This window comes from Phoenix dactylifera, chromosome 9, assembly GCF_051530095.1.
Source record: "Phoenix dactylifera cultivar Ajwa chromosome 9, Ajwa_hap1_PhDact_Kaust_v1.1, whole genome shotgun sequence".
Lineage (NCBI taxonomy): Eukaryota > Viridiplantae > Streptophyta > Magnoliopsida > Arecales > Arecaceae > Phoenix > Phoenix dactylifera.
The window spans coordinates 2231613-2249124 of NC_143198.1; the positions used below are offsets into that span (position 1 = coordinate 2231613).

General features: G+C 39.1%; 2 protein-coding genes and 1 pseudogene across 2 annotated transcripts; 2 read left to right on the forward strand and 1 right to left on the reverse strand.

Moving 5' to 3' along the window:
* Positions 1–6404: 6404 nt before the first annotated feature.
* LOC149752775 (uncharacterized) lies at positions 6405–7049 on the forward strand. The gene has a single exon (XM_089925383.1). The coding sequence runs from the start codon at positions 6405–6407 to the stop codon at positions 7047–7049; it is 645 nt and encodes a 214-aa protein (XP_089781509.1).
* A 2755-nt stretch (positions 7050–9804) lies between these two features.
* On the forward strand, positions 9805–10248 carry LOC149752776 (secreted RxLR effector protein 161 pseudogene; annotated as a pseudogene).
* A 4206-nt stretch (positions 10249–14454) lies between these two features.
* LOC120104548 (uncharacterized) lies at positions 14455–15027 on the reverse strand. The gene has a single exon (XM_039115853.3). It carries the CDS (start codon positions 15025–15027, stop codon positions 14455–14457), a length of 573 nt encoding a protein of 190 aa, XP_038971781.3.
* Between the last annotated feature and the right edge of the window lie 2485 nt (positions 15028–17512).

Below are 17512 nucleotides of genomic sequence, written 5' to 3' on the forward strand. Positions count from 1 at the left end.
ATCCCATCGCACGAACCAATGCGGAGGAAACAATGTTTTCGCTGCTGCCGCTGTCAATAATCACGTTGCACACAGTTTTGTTGATAGTGCAGCAAGTTTTGAAGATGCTGTGGCGTTGCGATTCTTCTTCATTCTTCGGGGCAAATAAAATTCGCTGAACTACAAAGGAGGCCGGAACTCCCTGATCCGGCGCCGTCACCTCGACGTCTTCATCGTCGGTCTGCCCCTCTTCATGATCCTCCTCCTCATGCGGCATTTCTTCTTCATCCTCAGCTTCGACTACATGGACTGGCCGTCGCCTCGGACACTCGTTAGACCGATGCCCAACCTCCTGACATCTGTAACATTTTATAGGCATGGGTCTCTCGTAGGGGTTGCCACTACCTTTTGGGGCCGCCTGCTGCCTGCTGAAATTTCCGGCTCCTCTCGATGTGGATATCGGTGGTGGTTGACTCGAGGTGGCCGCCCCTTCAACAGTCTTCTGCTTTGCTATGGTGGAGCGCGAGGATGATGCTCTATTCATGGGCTGAAATTGGTGTGCCTTTCGTGTCGCCTGCGCCTCTAGTTTTAAGGCCAAACTTGTAGCTTCCGACAGGCTCCACACCGGATATAAATCCACCTGATCTCGGATGGCCGGCTTCAACCCACCAATGTACCTTGCCACTTGCTGATTTTCTGTTTCTGACAAGTTGTTGCGGGCATTGAGGCGGTTGAATTCATCAGTGTATTCGGTCACCGTCCGGGGGCCCTGTCGGCAGTTCTGGTACTGATGGTAGAGTGCCTGCTCGTAGTCAGGCGGGAGAAAACGGCCACGCAAATGTTGTTTCATCTTGCGCCAGGTGGTGATCTGCATCTTCCCTTGCCGTAGACGGTTATGTTGCAGTTGATCCCACCATGCAGATGCTCCTCCCTTCAATTTATACGCGACCAGCTTCACCTTCTTCTGATCTGGGATCTCCATATAATCGAAAAATTTTTCTACCTCGGCCAACCAATCCAAAAATCCCTCAATGTGAAGATTACCGTTAAATGCAGGGAGATCCACCTTTAATCTGAAATCAGGGGAGCCCCTATCACGAACGCCCCAAGGGAGCCTATTCCTCACGGGTTCCGCATTCCTACCTCCTGCAGGGACCCTGTTCACCCGTGGACGCGGCTCCTGTGCTTCGTAGAATACTCCATCGTCATCAGGTGGCCAACCGTCAAGAGCCATATCCCCAGGGGGTCTTCGGTCGAGTCCACGGAGCCCGTGGCCCGCACGGTCTTGATTCCTCCATGGACGCCACCCACCAAGCTCTTCCTCAGGCGGCCCCTCATCCGGAAAGCGGTGGTAGAAGGGCCTTCGGTCCCGTTCGCCCCCAATGAAGCCGTACTCACCTGGGTGCAGATGCGGTCCACCGACCGTCCCATAGACCGCGGCTCCCTCCTCTTCATCGGAAGACTCCGGAGGAACTCGCTGGCGCCGCTGATGGGGTGGATCTCGCACCGGTGCCGGTGGACCGTGAGGGAGATCCTCGCGAGTCTGCACACGCTCCTGGTTGGGATCCACAACGTTTTCGATCCGCATGGCTTGGAGGTTTTGCTGGATTTCACGCACGGCTCCCTCCAACCCGCGGATCGCTGCCCAAAGGGCTCGTTCCCCGTGATCGCCGTCGACGGGGCGGACACCTACGCCGTTGTCATCCGCCATCGAAGCAGGAGACGCCTGCTCTGATACCAAATGATGAGGGGAAGCGAGGTGAAGAAGATGACCTCTGTTCTACTGCCGGATTGAATCTCCCAAGCAAAGAAGGAACAGGGGTTTTTGGGGCTCTTAACAGAGCCTTGCAGAGTTTTCTCTTTTTTTTTTTTTTTTTCATTCACCGGAAGGAAAAACAATGGATCCAAAAGAATGAGGACGGCGCCCCCTCTACAACTCCTTTATACGGCACCCAAACTATGGCCATGACTCACCCTAATCCCTAATCAAACTCTAATCAAATGAACTCCTAATTAAGTCCAAATTTAAAACTGAAACAAACATAATTTAGGACCCAATTTAAACTAAACAAGGACTCTAAACAAGACTCAACCAAACCTAAAACAAAGTCTCCTACATGGCTTCAAATTGACTTCATTCTGGTTCTGCATCACCCACTAGATTTAAAATTATTTTCGTGGATCGGACGCGAGCTGACCTTATCAGCTAATGGGTTATGTTTAAATCTAAAATCATGACCATAAAATGAAATCAGGTTGGGTTGCAGTTGAGCATGCGCCAATCCAACGCAAGTCCTTGTCTCGAACCAGAAGGTTGTGCAAGAGGTCGAGAGCAAGAACTGCGGTACTAGTTTGGAATCTCATAGCCTCATCTCTAGTGGAGCAACTCTAGCATTTACTAATTAGATGTTTCTTAGTCTTTACTATTATGGAATTCTAAAACTACAAAGTTCAATGTATATTAACCTTATAATTGAGGATAAATCTAAGCAGTTGTCCAAGCAATTAAAATTTAAAGCAAATGGGCATATACAATACACAGTATAAAGCAGCTATAGTCCAAAGTCGATAATAGTAAATAAAAATAAAATAGAGAATATAAAAAACTAAATTAAAGAGAACAAATTTTCTTGTATAATTTTTCTAATTGAAAGTCTCAAAGTAGTATATATTTAAATTGATCTTTGATTAATGTTTACTAAAAATTGGTAATCATGTAAGATATCCTGAAAAATATCTTACAACCTAAATAGGTTGGGTTTCACCAAATTGTCCTCTTAATTGGGATTTTGTCTATTCAATTTTAAATTTAGTTGGAGAAGAAAAAAAACAAAATTTCTTGCTATAGTTATTTTTAAAAATAATTTATTGATGCATTATCGTAAAAATGAAAGAAATACATGAACAAGGTTAGATCAAGGACTTCAAAAAAAAAAAAAAAACATAAACATAAACAAATGCCTTTAATCAATTGATGCCGGTGCTTCATTGATTATCCAACAGTGGCAAGAAAAGACGGAATCGTGTTTTATTTAGCCTTCAAACCTACCCATGGCCATGGCCTGGAATCGCTCCTCCACCCACGCAATGGCGCCGTGGGGTATCCGGTAGCGCTCTAGCGGATCCGGGAGATCCGGGAATACGCCTACATTACGATAGAAAAATGATGATTACGATGGTGATCACAACAACGACAAAAACAACAACAAAAATAATGAAAAATAATAATAATAAAAGAGCTGATATGCAATCTTAGGTTTTGCCTTTAGAGCCCCACCACCACTAGCTAATACCAGAACCCTGGCTTAATATAATATGTACCCTCGTCGATGTCTTATCATATCTTTCAATCTGTAATTGTCACCGGCACAATATCTCTAGATTTTGTACATCAAAACTAGAACCACCACCATTTGCAGATTTTTCTGCTTTTAAAAATAATAAAGAAATAAAATAAAATTATGTTTGCTGTCAAAAATAAAAAATATGAATTATTTTTCCGATTCTAGGATACCCATTTCCAGGATTAATAATGAATGATTGATTTCAATTCTATATTTGGAAACTGAATGAGCCCATGTTAATGCAAAACTTGTCAAGATAGCTTCATAGCATACTCAAGTTTGTACAAAAATATAACATAATATTTAAAAATATAATCATTATTCATTACAACATACCTTAGAAGATATAATAAATATTAGAATTAAATAATGTATTTTTAATAAATTATTATATTACAATATAGAGGACATAAACATATGTATATATTAAAGTAATGCCATTCAATCTACTATAATATTAATACCATGTGATATATAATATAGTTTATAATTAATCATATATAGTATATAACAATATAACAATGAGTTATACATTATTTTCCTCATTCGCTGAAATATATTTCATGGATTTTATAACGTGTAGTATAATGAAATATGCTATTTACAATATAACAATATATAGTCTATAAATAAAAGATATATGATGCATAATATATTTTTGTAATTTAAAAATACTTTTTAAATTATCATTTTTAGAATTTATATATATTTTTCATCATTTTAGACTGATGACTATGATCATCCATGTGGTACAAACCAACAAGGACAAGTGTCAAAAGTTAAATAGTGACACCTATCCTAGTGGTTAATAGAAGTTACTTATAATATAAATTGTAACTCTTAAAAAAAAAAAAATTAGCCAATCAAATAACTTATCATTATCTTTATCTTTATCTTTTATTTATTCTTGCATCTATCTTTAGTTTTCCTGCTTTAGTTATCTTGTCCTACTCTAATTTATTCGTTGCTATAGTGTAAAATCATAGCTCCAACTATATCCTACCTCTTCCTTTTTTTGGTTAGGCAATATCACGGCAGTTAAAGTTCTTGAAGGTAAAAAAATCAAGATCCTCACTACCAACCCTTTTCCCTATCTTCTTTCCAACTATTGATATCATTGGCATGTGATTAACATGATAATCCAAGATCTTGATGTATTTTCATATTTGAAAATATAACATTTGGTATCAGACCCATTGTTGTGGATTATTATGTTTTTCCATTGATATTAAGAATCTGCCATCAAATAAGGTTTGAAGATTATGATGGATTTATGTACTTCATTTCTGTCTACTTAGTTTTATAACCTATTATCAAAAATTTGTCTTAGAGCTATATAAATATGCATGCCTTCCACGTGTTTGTCAAATTGACTCATCAACATTTACTTTGTGGATACAGTTGCTGTGTTACATATCAGTTCTAAAAATTGTGGACAAGTTTTTCACAATTGTATATTCATACTAAGCATTCCTATAGAAGTTATTAATGGCAAAATAAACTTCTCTGCATTTTGTTTGTTCATACCTTTGTTTAGTTCTTAAAATATTTTCTGTCCTTCTGTTCATGTTAAGGAATATTTCTTTTTTTTTTGAAGTTGCAATGGTTGTTGTGCCTGTTATTATTGTTACAGTTTGGCTTGGTCCGAATTGTTTTTGGGCTTATAAAAGCAGGGTTTCCATATAGTAAATTTGAATCTTTACATGATCTGACGTAAATCTGACCCAACAGGCTTGAAAGTTGGAACATTGTATTTTATGCATAAATGACAAATCCACTGCTTACGCCTACAGTGTTATATTGACAGGAATGAATACTCACTTAGAATGCATCAAATGCTTGTGCTGGCTGAGCAAAGCCTGTGGACATCAGCACCATTTTTTTATCATCTCCCACCTCTAGCGAATAAATAGGAAAATGAAGATAAACCTGTATGTGGCCGTCCTTGTAACTCCTCCCACTATTTTGATACAGTTAGCTGGGAATGCTGATTTATGAGCTTGCTGTTATTAGCTTCCTATGCAGGTCTGCTAATAACCAAGTTATTAGTTTTTCTATTATGTTTTTCTTTCCTATTATGTAAAACATGGGTCTGTCTATATTCTTGGAACATATTGTTCATGTGAAAAAACACTATAGGCATCTATTCATGAGAAGGAAGTATATTACTGATTGCAATATACCATCTTTCAACAAGGTGATGTCTTGATTCATGAACGTAATGGTGTTTCTCCCAAAACATGAAAGAATTAGATCTTGGTTTATAGGCCCTCAAAGTAATTTGTTTCTTGTTTAATCAGCAATGATAAGGACATCTAACTGGTTAGATAGATGATAATATCTGTTTATGTAATTTAAATAATGGTGCATCTGACTTCATCTGACATATAAAAAAAAAAAATTGTGAAAATTATTCTTATTACCTCTAGATTACCTTGTGCCCATTATGTGTTAAATTCTTAACTGTTAATTGAATTTTATTATGGTTGGGCATGTATTAATTTGTATCTTAGTCCATTATATGTAAAATTCCATTATTGCTTGATGAATTTTATTTATTGATTGGACATGAATTGTTTGAGATAATCTATTTGTACTAAAATCATGTGAGAATTTGTTTGCCCAAAGGTACAAAATCTTACTTGATTTTAGATGACAAATATTTGACATCATAATTATGAATGGATTATATTGGAGGGAACACTTGTATGTTAGGATCCTCCCAAAGGTTGGATCTTAATGATACGATTAGTTCATCTACTAATTTTTAATATTGGAAGGAACAATTTGTATGTGAAAATTTCCTACCCAAAGGAGGAATTTTGATGATACTACTAGTTCATCCACAGAATTTAAATGCTGGAAGGAACACTTGTATGTTAGGATCCTCCCAAAGGTTGGATTTTAATGATACCCTATTTCATCCATTATGATTTAAATTCTGATTATTATATTTATGAGTGTCTAATTCAAAGCATTAATGTGATTAAATTGAAATTCTTTGCAGTAAGTGTGCCGGTCTCTTTACATTCACAAGCATCATCTGTCCCTATGCTGAATGGGAGTAATTTTTCAGAATGGATGGAGAGGGTCAGATTCACCTTAGGAGTTCTTGATCTAGATTTATCCTTTTTGACCCCAAAACCAGCTGCTCTTACTGAAAACAGTAGCAAAGATGAGAAAGACAATTTCAAAGCCTGGGAGAGATCAAATAGGTTGAGCCTCATGTTTTTAAGAATGACCATAGCTGGAAACATCAAACACTCACTCCCTAGTACAGAGGATGCCAAAACCTTTTTGACAAGTGTTGAGGAGAGATTTCGCTCAGCAGATAAGTCTTTAGCGGGGACCTTAATGGCTAGACTTGCCACCATGAAATATAATGGGGCTAAGGGAATGCAAGAGCATATCCTTGAGATGACAAATATAGCTGCCAAACTTGAAACTCTAGGAATGAAAGTAGAGGAGTCCTTTATTGTTCAATTCATCCTGAACTCATTGCCACCTCAGTATGGTCCATTCCAGATGCACTACAATTCTATCAAGGATAAATGGAATGTGAATGAGTTGGCTAGTATGGTGGTTCAGGAGGAGATAAGACTAAAACAACAAGGGACTTTTTCTGCTAATTTTGTGACTCAAGAAGCTGGAAATAAAAAGCACCATTATGGGAAAGGAAAGAAACAAGCACCACCAAAGGGAAAGGGACCTGCTAAAGGCAATTAGGTTCAAGGAAAGGATACATAATGTCATTTCTGTAGGAAGCCTGGACACATGAAAGCTGAGTGTCCAAAGCATAAGGCTTGGTTCGAAAAGAAGGGTAAGCTTTATGCTTGTGTATGTTTCGAATCAAATCTTGTAAGCGTTCCTACTAATACTTGGTGGTTAGATTCGGGTGCTAATGTTCATGTTTCCTTAACAATGCAGGGATTCCTTACAAGCCGTACACCAAATCCAATTGAATGTTTCATCTTCATAGGAAATGAGAATAAGGCCGAAGTTTTGGCCATTGGAACCTTTCGTTTAATTTTAAGTATCAGTCATTGTTTAGACCTTCATGATACTATTTTTGTGCCTTCTGTAAGGCGTAATTTGATTTCCTTGTCAAGACTTGACATTGATGGCTACTCTTTTTCCTTTCAGAATGGTTGTTTTAGTTTGTTTAAGAATGTTATTCCTATTGGTTCTGGTTTCCTTTCTAATGGCCTTTATCAGCTTTGCCTTGATAATACCTTTGTTAAAAATGTTTACACCCAACACCATGAAGTTTGTATTGGAATGAAAAGGAACATGATTAATGAAAAGTCTTATGACTTGTGGCATAAAAGGTTGGGGCATATCTCCAAAGAAAGGTTACAGAGATTAGTAAAGTTAGGGATTCTTCCGATTTTGGATTTTACTGATCTCGGTATGTGTGTGGATTGCATTAAAGGAAAGCAAACCAAACATACAAAGAAAAGTGCCACAAGGAGTAAGGAGCTTCTTGAAATAATTCATACAGATATATGTGAACCTTTCTCCACAGAATGTTTTGGGGGAGAAAAGTATTTTATCACCTTCATAGATGATTTTTCACGGTATAGATATATTTATTTGCTACATGAGAAATCTCAAGCCGCTACGGTCCTTGAGATGGTTCTTACTGAGGTTGAAAGACAATTAGATAGAAAAGTGAAAATCATCAGATCGGATCGAGGTGGTGAGTACTATAGTAGATATGATGAATCGGGTCGTAACCCTGGCCCATTCGCCAAACTTCTTGAACAACGTGGCATTGTGGCATAATACACTATGCCTGGTACGCCTCCGTAGAATGGTGTTGCTGAGAGGCGTAATCGGACATTACTGGATATGGTTAGGAGTATGATAAGCAATTCTACCTTACCTAAGTCATTGGGAGTGAAGCTCTTAAGACTGCTGTGTATATCTTAAACCGTGTCCCTAGTAAATCAGTTCCAAAAACTCCTTTTGAGTTATGGACTGGAAGGGTACCAAGTTTGAGACATATGCATGTCTGGGGTTGTCCAGCTGAAGCAAGGCTTTACAGTCCACATGAAAAGAAATTGGATCCTAGAACTATAAGCGGGTACTTTATTGGTTACCCAGAGAGATCCAAATGGTATAGGTTTTATTGTCCCAACCATAGTCCGAGAATAGTAGAAACTGGAAATACCAAATTTTTTGAGCTTAGTGAAGTCAGTGAGAGTAAAGAATTGAGAGATGTAATCATTGAGGAAGTACGGGTTGATGTTCCAATACCCACTTTTTCAGAAAGTATTACTGTTCCGCCTAATGATCATTCTAATGATACATTGGAAGTAAATAATGATCCATCTCATAATGAGAATTCCACTGATGAACAAGCTATGGAGATACCAGAACAGATGATGTTACGCAAATCTCAGAGGGAACGGAGACCTGCTATTTCATCTGATTATGTAATGTATGTCCAGGAACATGAATTTGATATTGGAACAAGTAATGATCCAGTTACGTTTTCACAAATTAAAGAAAGAAGTGATTCTGATAAATGGATTGATGCCATAAAGAAAGAGTTAAAATCCATGGCCCAAAATAAAGTCTAGGATCTTGTTGAATTGCCTGAAGGATGCAAAAGAGTCGGATGTAAATGGGTTTTCAAAAGAAAACATGACTCTAAAGGCAATGTGCAACAATATAAAGCCAGACTTGTGGCGAAAGGTTTTACTCAGAAATAGGGCATTGATTATAAAGAGACCTTTTCTCCAGTATTTAAAAAGGACTCTTTCAGAATCATTATGGCATTGGTGGCTCATTTTGATTTGGAGTTGCACCAAATGGATGTGAAAACGGCTTTTTTGAATGGAAGTTTGGATGAAGAGGTCTACATGGAGCAGCCGGAAGGCTTCTCTGAAGAGGGTAAAGGTCACTTGGTTTGTAAGCTCAATAAGTCAATCTATGGACTTAAACAAGCTTTTCGACAATGGTATCTAAAGTTTCATAATACCATTATTACCTTTGGATTTAAGGAAAACGTCGTTGATCGATGTATATATCTAAAGGTCAGTGGGAGCAAGTTTATTTTTCTAGTCCTGTATGTTGATGACATATTGTTGGGCAGTAGTGATATGGATTTACTGTATGAAACTAAGAGTTTTCTCTCAAAGAATTTTGAAATGAAAGGCATGGGTGAGGCATCTTTCGTGATTGGAATCGAAATCTTTGACCGAAAACGAGGATTGTTGGGATTGTCTCAGAAAAGTTATATAGAAAGAATTCTTGAGAGATTTGGCATAAAAGATTGTTCATCTTTAGATACCCCGATAACGAAAGGTGATAAGTTCAGCATCTCACAATGTCCAAAGACTGATTGGGAGCGGAAGGAGATGGAAAGATTCCGTATGCATCTGTTGTGGGAAGCTTGATATATGCGCAAACTTGTACGAGGCCATATATCAGTTTTGCAGTTGGCATGCTTGGGCGTTACCAAAGTAATCCAGGAATGTCCCATTGGAAAGCTGCGAAGAGGGTACTGCGCTATTTGCAAGGAACTAAGGATTATTTGCTTACCTTTAGAAGAACTGATAATCTAGAGGTGATCGGATACTCAGACTCTGATTTTGCTGGTTGCTCAGATAGCAGAAAATCCACTTCTGGTTATGTGTTTTTGCTAGCAGGTGGAGCTATTTTTTGGAAGAGTATGAAGCAAACTATTACTGCTTCGTCTACAATGGAGGCTGAGTTTGTGGCGTGCTTTGAAGCCACAGTGCATGGTTTATGGCTGAGGAACTTTATCTCAGAACTTGGAGTTGTCGACTCTATAGCCAAGCCGCTGAGAATTTATTGTGATAATTCCTCTGCAGTCTTTTTCTCCAAGAATGACCAGTATTCTAATGGTGCGAAACATATGGAGCTCAAGTACCTTAGTGTCAAGGAGGAAGTATAGAAACAAACAGTGTCCATAGAACACATCGAGACTTCACTTATGGTTGCTGATCCTTTGACGAAAGGATTAACAGGAAAGAAATTTAAAGAACATATTGACAGTATGGGTCTTATGTATTTATCCATGTTTTGAACATGTTAGTGAGCTCATTAATGTATTAAATGTTTTCTTCAAGACATACATGGATATCCAAGTATAATTGTTTCTGTTTTCTTGTTTTCCACTTATATGTACATTGAATTGTGTGGATGAAAGATGACAAGAAAAATGTCTGAAATAGACATGAATATGAACCCAAGGCATAATGATAGTAGCCTTAAACCCCTATAAAAGATCATGTTGAATGAAGTTGCTAGTGTTGTGGTACATGAAAGGAATTTTGTTGATTGAATAACAAATGACCGCCATGACTCACATTGGTAGCCAATTTGACATTGATATAATGGAACTCATATGAATTATATTGGACTAGGAAGGTTTTCTAATGAAAAGCGTGCACGTGTATGATTTTAATATCATAACCCATAATAGTCGTTTATAAAAAAAAAATTCAAATTACAAAGAATGTTTTATTTTGTTTTATGGGTGTATGGGTCAAGTGGGAGAATGTAAGAATATTATAAATTAATATTCTATTAAAGTGTCCCACACACCCTATAATACCCAATTAAAAGATTATGGGTCATTACTAGTCCAATTGTATTTATGGATAGAAAACCTATTAAAAGAGTCTTTTGATTTTCTTGCTCGTAAGAGCCTTTTGGTTTTCTTGCTGGTAGAAAACATATTAAAAGAATCCTTTGGTCTTCTTGATGGTGGGAGACCTATAAAAGAAATGAGAGACTCTAGGGTTCATACCTACAACATAATTTGTGCCTCTAATCATCGTGAGACACTCTTGAGGAACGTTGTTAGGGTGATCCTTCTCTCTAAAAGCAAGGACAGATTTTAGCAATGGATACAGGTATGTCTTTATAGTTTTATATTCCGCGTTGATTGTGATTAACATGATAATTCAAGATCTTGATGTATTTTCATATTTGAAAATATAACATGGCATGCCTATGCACTCGCATGAACTTGCCATGTGATGCCCGCACCATCCATTCTCCCGAACGAAGGACTCCACAGCCAACACGTTCTTTTCTGGCATACCAAATGAGATGATTTCGGGTAACTATCATCATGCTGCCGAAAAAGAGGACTAATGCTGCCTACAAGCTACTGATAAAATAGAAATAGAGAAACAAAAATGAGCATTCATTTTCCGGGAAAAGACCACCTTTGGTATGATACTTCTATTTATACTTTACATACTCAAACCAAGTATCCGAGAATGCTCCCACTTACCCGTTTTAGTTAGTTACACCATTAACCCACTTTCATAATGGTTGTTAACTAATATCGAATTTAGATCTCCACTCAAATCTGATCAAGCTTAGATTGCACAAATACAATGAGGGGTTTATATCGATGATCTAAGCCGTTGGATATTATTTACTATCTCTAAAATACATACCAAAAACTATATAATTTGGAGACTCCTAACCTATGCATCAAGTGATAAAAAAAAAATATATACAATTTGATATTATTTAGACCGCCTAATTTTTTGACCATCTGATGCATAGACTAGAGGTTTTTAAATCACATGATTTTTGGCATCTAAGTAAATAGATCACATTCAACACCTCATATCATTGACATGGGATCTCCATTGTTTAATCTGGACCTAACTGAATCTAAATAGAGATATGCTCAAGTGGAGCCAAATCTAGTTAGCTAGCCAGATAGATAGATAGAGGGAGAGACTCACAGCGGTAAATAAGAACATCAAATAAATTTTTGAAGGGAACTCCGCTCCGAAAAGTAGAAGGCTTGCTGGCTAAGATATGGATAGGCAACTCTCCCTTCTCGTTGCGGTAGTTAGCCAGGAAGGGCCAGCATCGAACGATCTCCAGAGCCAAATCTGTGCACCATACCGTACGCCATTCAGTAAATAATATCAAAAAGTTTGACCGTTATGACAGGCACCACTAAAATTATTAGTTACCATCGTCAGATACGCAGTGACAGTTACATAGGTCATGATTGGATACTTCAGAATAAAATAATGCCTGCTATAACAATCGCATTCATTCCTTCTCTCTCTTTAAAAAAATGAAAAACAGAGGGGGTCGTTCAAACCGTCCATAGGATTTTTATTATTATTATGATGATTGGATTTGAAAGAGTTATATTTTAATTAAATTAACATTGGAAAGATCCATCATCACCGAGATAATAGCTAGATAATGGATTTTTTAATTATTTAACAATATATTATATTCTTCAATATATATATATATATATATATGTATGTATGTATGTATGTATTTGTGCATATATACATATATATATATACATGCCCTTTCAGGCTTCAATGCCTAGTATGTGCATCTTCTTTGGTTACTAAAACATTTTTGCAAAAGATATGCATGAGAAGATGCTAATCACATGCAAGTAGGGCGGGAAATGTTTATATCAATGAACAAAATCAAGGCAAACACAATTGGATATGAAGATATGTCGCAACTTGCTTGTTATTTGAACACTTGGTGATCAGACTTAAGCAGCATCCTATTTGGATTGGATCGAACATATTTATCATCAAATCACGATTAAGTCGGTGGCCTCTAATTAGCCATCCGAAATGGGGACTTGGTGGTCCAATTCAAGAGTTAGCCAACTATTTAGGTAGATCAATAATCCAACTTGATCAATTTTCATAAGTATTTTTTTGTATGTATATATACCCTCCTAAATATATAAAATTGCATGATTACCCTTGTAAAATTACTATTTATATGTACATCCTTTTTTTTCATATGTACATCGTTAAAAATAAACGGTTTACAACTAAAATAACTAAAATACCTTTTTAGGTAGATATGCAAAAAAAAGTTACAAGGGTATACACACAAATAGTAACTTTATGAAGGTATTCATGTAATTTCTCATATTTAGAAGGATATGTATTCATAAAATCTATTAAAAAATTAAAACTTGGCTAGAATTTGTTAAGTCTTTTATGATTTAGTTGGATCGACAAGTCAAAAAAAAAATTGAGCCACATTGTCATTTTTTTTTAGGATCATGACTTAGTCCAATTAGAATATTAAGTAATCATTTTGGTAATGCTATTCTCCATTTGATTTTGATATAATTATCATTATTAATTATATGACATCTATATATTCTTTATTATTTTTAAAAAATTAAAGCATACCAAATTTAAATTAATTATAGATGCTTAAATTAGTAAAATATTTTTTAGTTATTTGTAAATGTTAAGTTGTTATTTGTTTTTGAGGCAATAATTTTGTAAAAACTCGATTCATTCTACAAGAGTTAATATTAATATGAGATCATGTGACATAATAATATTAATATTTTTTTGTCATCTTTTTATATTAAGAGCAATTGAATTATTTTTACTGAATTTTGATTATTTTTTATTAAAATTTTTTAAGTGCACACCCTCCTAAATATACGTAATTGTATGAATATCCTTGCAAAGTTGCTATTTGCACGTGTATCCTCTTTTTTTTTGTGTGTGTGCGCCTACCTGTAAGGATATTTTAGCCATTTTAAATTTAAATTATTTATTTTTTAATGGCATTCGATGGTGTAGCTATATATATAAAAAAGAAAGAAAAATAAAGGTATACATGCAAAAGAAGTATTTTATGAGGGTATACGCAAATAACAACGTTACGAGGATATTTCCACAATTTTGAATATTTTGGAAGGTATACATGTAAAAAAAAAATTAAAAATACCAAATAAACTATTTTTTTGGATGCAGATCATTCGTACTGACTGTATACGGTTATCATGAGAAATTTCCCCGCCATATTTCAAAATATCCTAGCAACACATACATTTCCAGAGAAGAAAATTTCGCGAATGAAGGCGCCCCAAGCTCCACAGTGCATGCTATATATGGACCTGGTGGAATTTTCTATCTACCCTTTCTTCCTATTGTCGTTGTTCCTTTTTTTTAAATTATTTTTCCTTCTCCTTTTGCCTTTTTTTTAATTCTTCTACTTATATTTTGGAGGTTCTGGGCTCCTCGATCCTACCAAAAATTGAGATGGAGTGAATTCATCAGTTTCCTAGATTTGTGACAATATTAATGCATGCCTGTGGCATCGCAGCTAATCTTTACGTACCATAGTGCTCCTCGAGCAAGGCAACGTGGAGGACGGTGTCGCCGCCAGATTTCCGGCAGCAGCCTAGGTCGAAGAGGCTGCTACCTGCGGCGAGGGCGGCACGTTGCATGGCGCGGAAGGTTTCCCTCTGGCCGTGGCGCGCGGCCTTAAAGAGGGGCGTCTCACCGTGCTCATTGCGAACCTGGGTCAACAGCTCGGGGCACCGCCTGGCCATGTCCAAGCACGCCTTCCTCATCCCGAGGGCGGCAGCCAGGTGCAGTGGCGTGTCGCCGCTCTTGTTCCCCATCCCCAGGATTTTTCTGCTGCGATATCTGGGGATACGGCCCGTGAGCAGCTTCACGTTGCCTTCCACTCGGCTCGACACGGCCAAGTGCAGCAAGGTGTCACCAGTCCGGATGATCGTGGCGACCCGGACTTCCTCGAAGCGGTTGTACAGATCTGCCGCATCTTCCCACTCTCCGAGCATTGCGCTCTCGAACGCAGATTCCACAAAGGAGTTGAGACTCCACCAAGCAGAACCGAGGCTCAAGGGGGCCGGAGAGTCAGAGATGGGTACGGCTGCCATGCCTCTCCGACCGGCTTCGATGAACCGCAAGGTGGTAGGAAGCATGGTTGTGGGCAGCTAGGGTGCCTATATAGCTACATTACTGCTTTTCAAAAGCAAATTGCCCCAGTTCACCTCCATTGCTATATTCTTTTCTAATTGCACCGGCAAAGCCACATCTTTACTAAAGTGAAAGAATTACTTGAGGATGAGCCAAAACCGGCATCAGATTCCAGTGCGTCGGATTTATCTATGTTGCCTAATGTGAAGGCCCGCCTGGCCCAGTCCATTTGACCAGCCCAAGCTTTGCTCCGTGCATCAGCCGAGGAAAACTCTTTTGAAGAGCATTTCTGGAAACTAAGTTAATTTGGATCATGGATTCACTTAAAAACTTGGTCCAAAGTTTTTCTAGGGTGGGAGAGATAAAAACCTCAAAGAAGAACCACCAAGTTTTTGATTGGATTATTTATTCAGAGTTGAGCAATCTTATAAATGGTCCAACCATGGAAACCATCAGTTTGTTCTAAATCGGATAATCCCACAGTTGGATCATCGAGTTTTAAAACGGTGTGGTAGTACCATTCGCCTCAATGGGTCCATAACAACGGGGTTGTTTTTTTGACCATGCAACCTTCTACGGTTAGGAGTTTCTTTCTATTAACCGGGGAGCATTTTTATTTTGACAAAGAACTAAAGAAAATTCAAAGCGTGGAACAAAGCAAATAGTGCTTTGAGGATGGTGCTTGCATCACTTCTGACAGCTATTATCGGCAGCAAAAGAGAGCCTGCAACAAGTAAGCACGTTTTTTTTTTTTTTTTTTTTTTTTTTTTTTTTGATAGAAACGGCATTTCATATAACTCTAACTTGAGTACATCCAGCCATATCAAAGGAAAGCAAATAGTAAAAGGTGGGAGGAATATCTCCTACAGATGTCCATATGATCTCCCCGGAATGCCGGGCAACAAAAGAGGCAACCCAGTCTGCCATACTGTTCGCCTCCCGAAAAACATGTGAAGCCTGGAAGTCGCTCAGCTCCTGAGCCAATCGCCGCATCTCACGAATGAGGGGATGACCATCACCATATCTGTCCACTCCTCGAATCCAATCGATCACCACAGAGGAATCTCCCTCAAGACATATATGCTCAGCACGGAGTACCCGCCTCGCATAGGCTATGCCCTCCCAGGCTGCCCGCAACTCTGCCACAACTGCGGTAAATCCCTGCGTACGGCATCCACCAGCAGCAATCAGCCTACCCAGATAGTCTCTGATAACAAAGCCAGCTCCTCCTGACACCCCGTCCACCGACATACTACCATCAAAATTCACTTTGAGATGACCAAGGGGTGGGGATACCCAAAAAACTAGGGCGAACCTGGGCGCTGTGACAGCTGAAAGAGTACCCCAGGTGTCCCTGGCCATCTCAGAAGTGAAGCTAATGGCAGCTATAGTAACCTCCCTGGCATAAAGCATGGCTCTGTCCACCACCCTTCGTGGGGGTAATCGCCTGCCCTCAAAGATGCCAGCATTCCTGTCCAACCAAATAGAATAAACCAAATATACCCAGCAAATGCCGGCCGCAACAGTGCTAGGCCTCCTCATGGAAACCCTCAACCAGTGAATCAAATCCTGTGTCGACTCGACTGAGTGGGGTAATAAGGATGGTGATAGGCGCCAAATCTCCCTAGCTTTGGGACACTGCAGAAGAGCATGATCAATCGTCTCCTCGGTCTCCGTGCACTCCTCACAACACTGAGTGATCCTCATACCTCGCCGTACTAGCAAGCTCCTGGTCGGTAGGCAGCCCCATGCCACCTTCCAGATGAAGAGTGCCACCCGCGGGTGAATCCGCATCTTCCAAATTCATTCTCCCTCTATCTGCCGGGCTGGCTCTCGGCTCAAAAAAGTGTGAATATCCCTGGCTCGCACCTGCGATCGCCCTGACGGCATCCAGACTAGTCTATCCAGCCCCTCTCGGGCAGGGATATGTAGGGCCAGGATCATCTCTGCCAACTGCTCCCCAAAAGTCTCTCTGATCAACTCCATCCTCCAGCGATCACCCCCTGGCTCCATCAGATCTCTGACCCTGAGGCCAGCTAACCTCGACGTATCCACTATAACCGGTAATCTACTGATAGGCTGCTCCGTCACCCAGCAATCCTCCAACACATCAATGGACCGACCATCTCCAATGGCCCATCTAATCGCGGGAAGCACCAACCCTGCCCTAGCACAAATCTCCCTTCAGACCGGTGAATGGCAACGTCCAGATGGGCCCCAGGCACTAGGACGCCATACTTGGCCCTCATCAGTGAAGACCATATGCCACTAGGCTCCAACACAACTCTAGCAGCGTGCCGTGCCGCTAGGACCTCCCGTCTCGCCACCAAGGACTGCACCCCCAAACCACCATATCTCGTTGGCTGACATACAACCTCCCATGCCATAAGAGGGATGCCCCCTGCCTCCGTTCCTCCCCTAAATAAAGTTCCTACAGATCTGCTC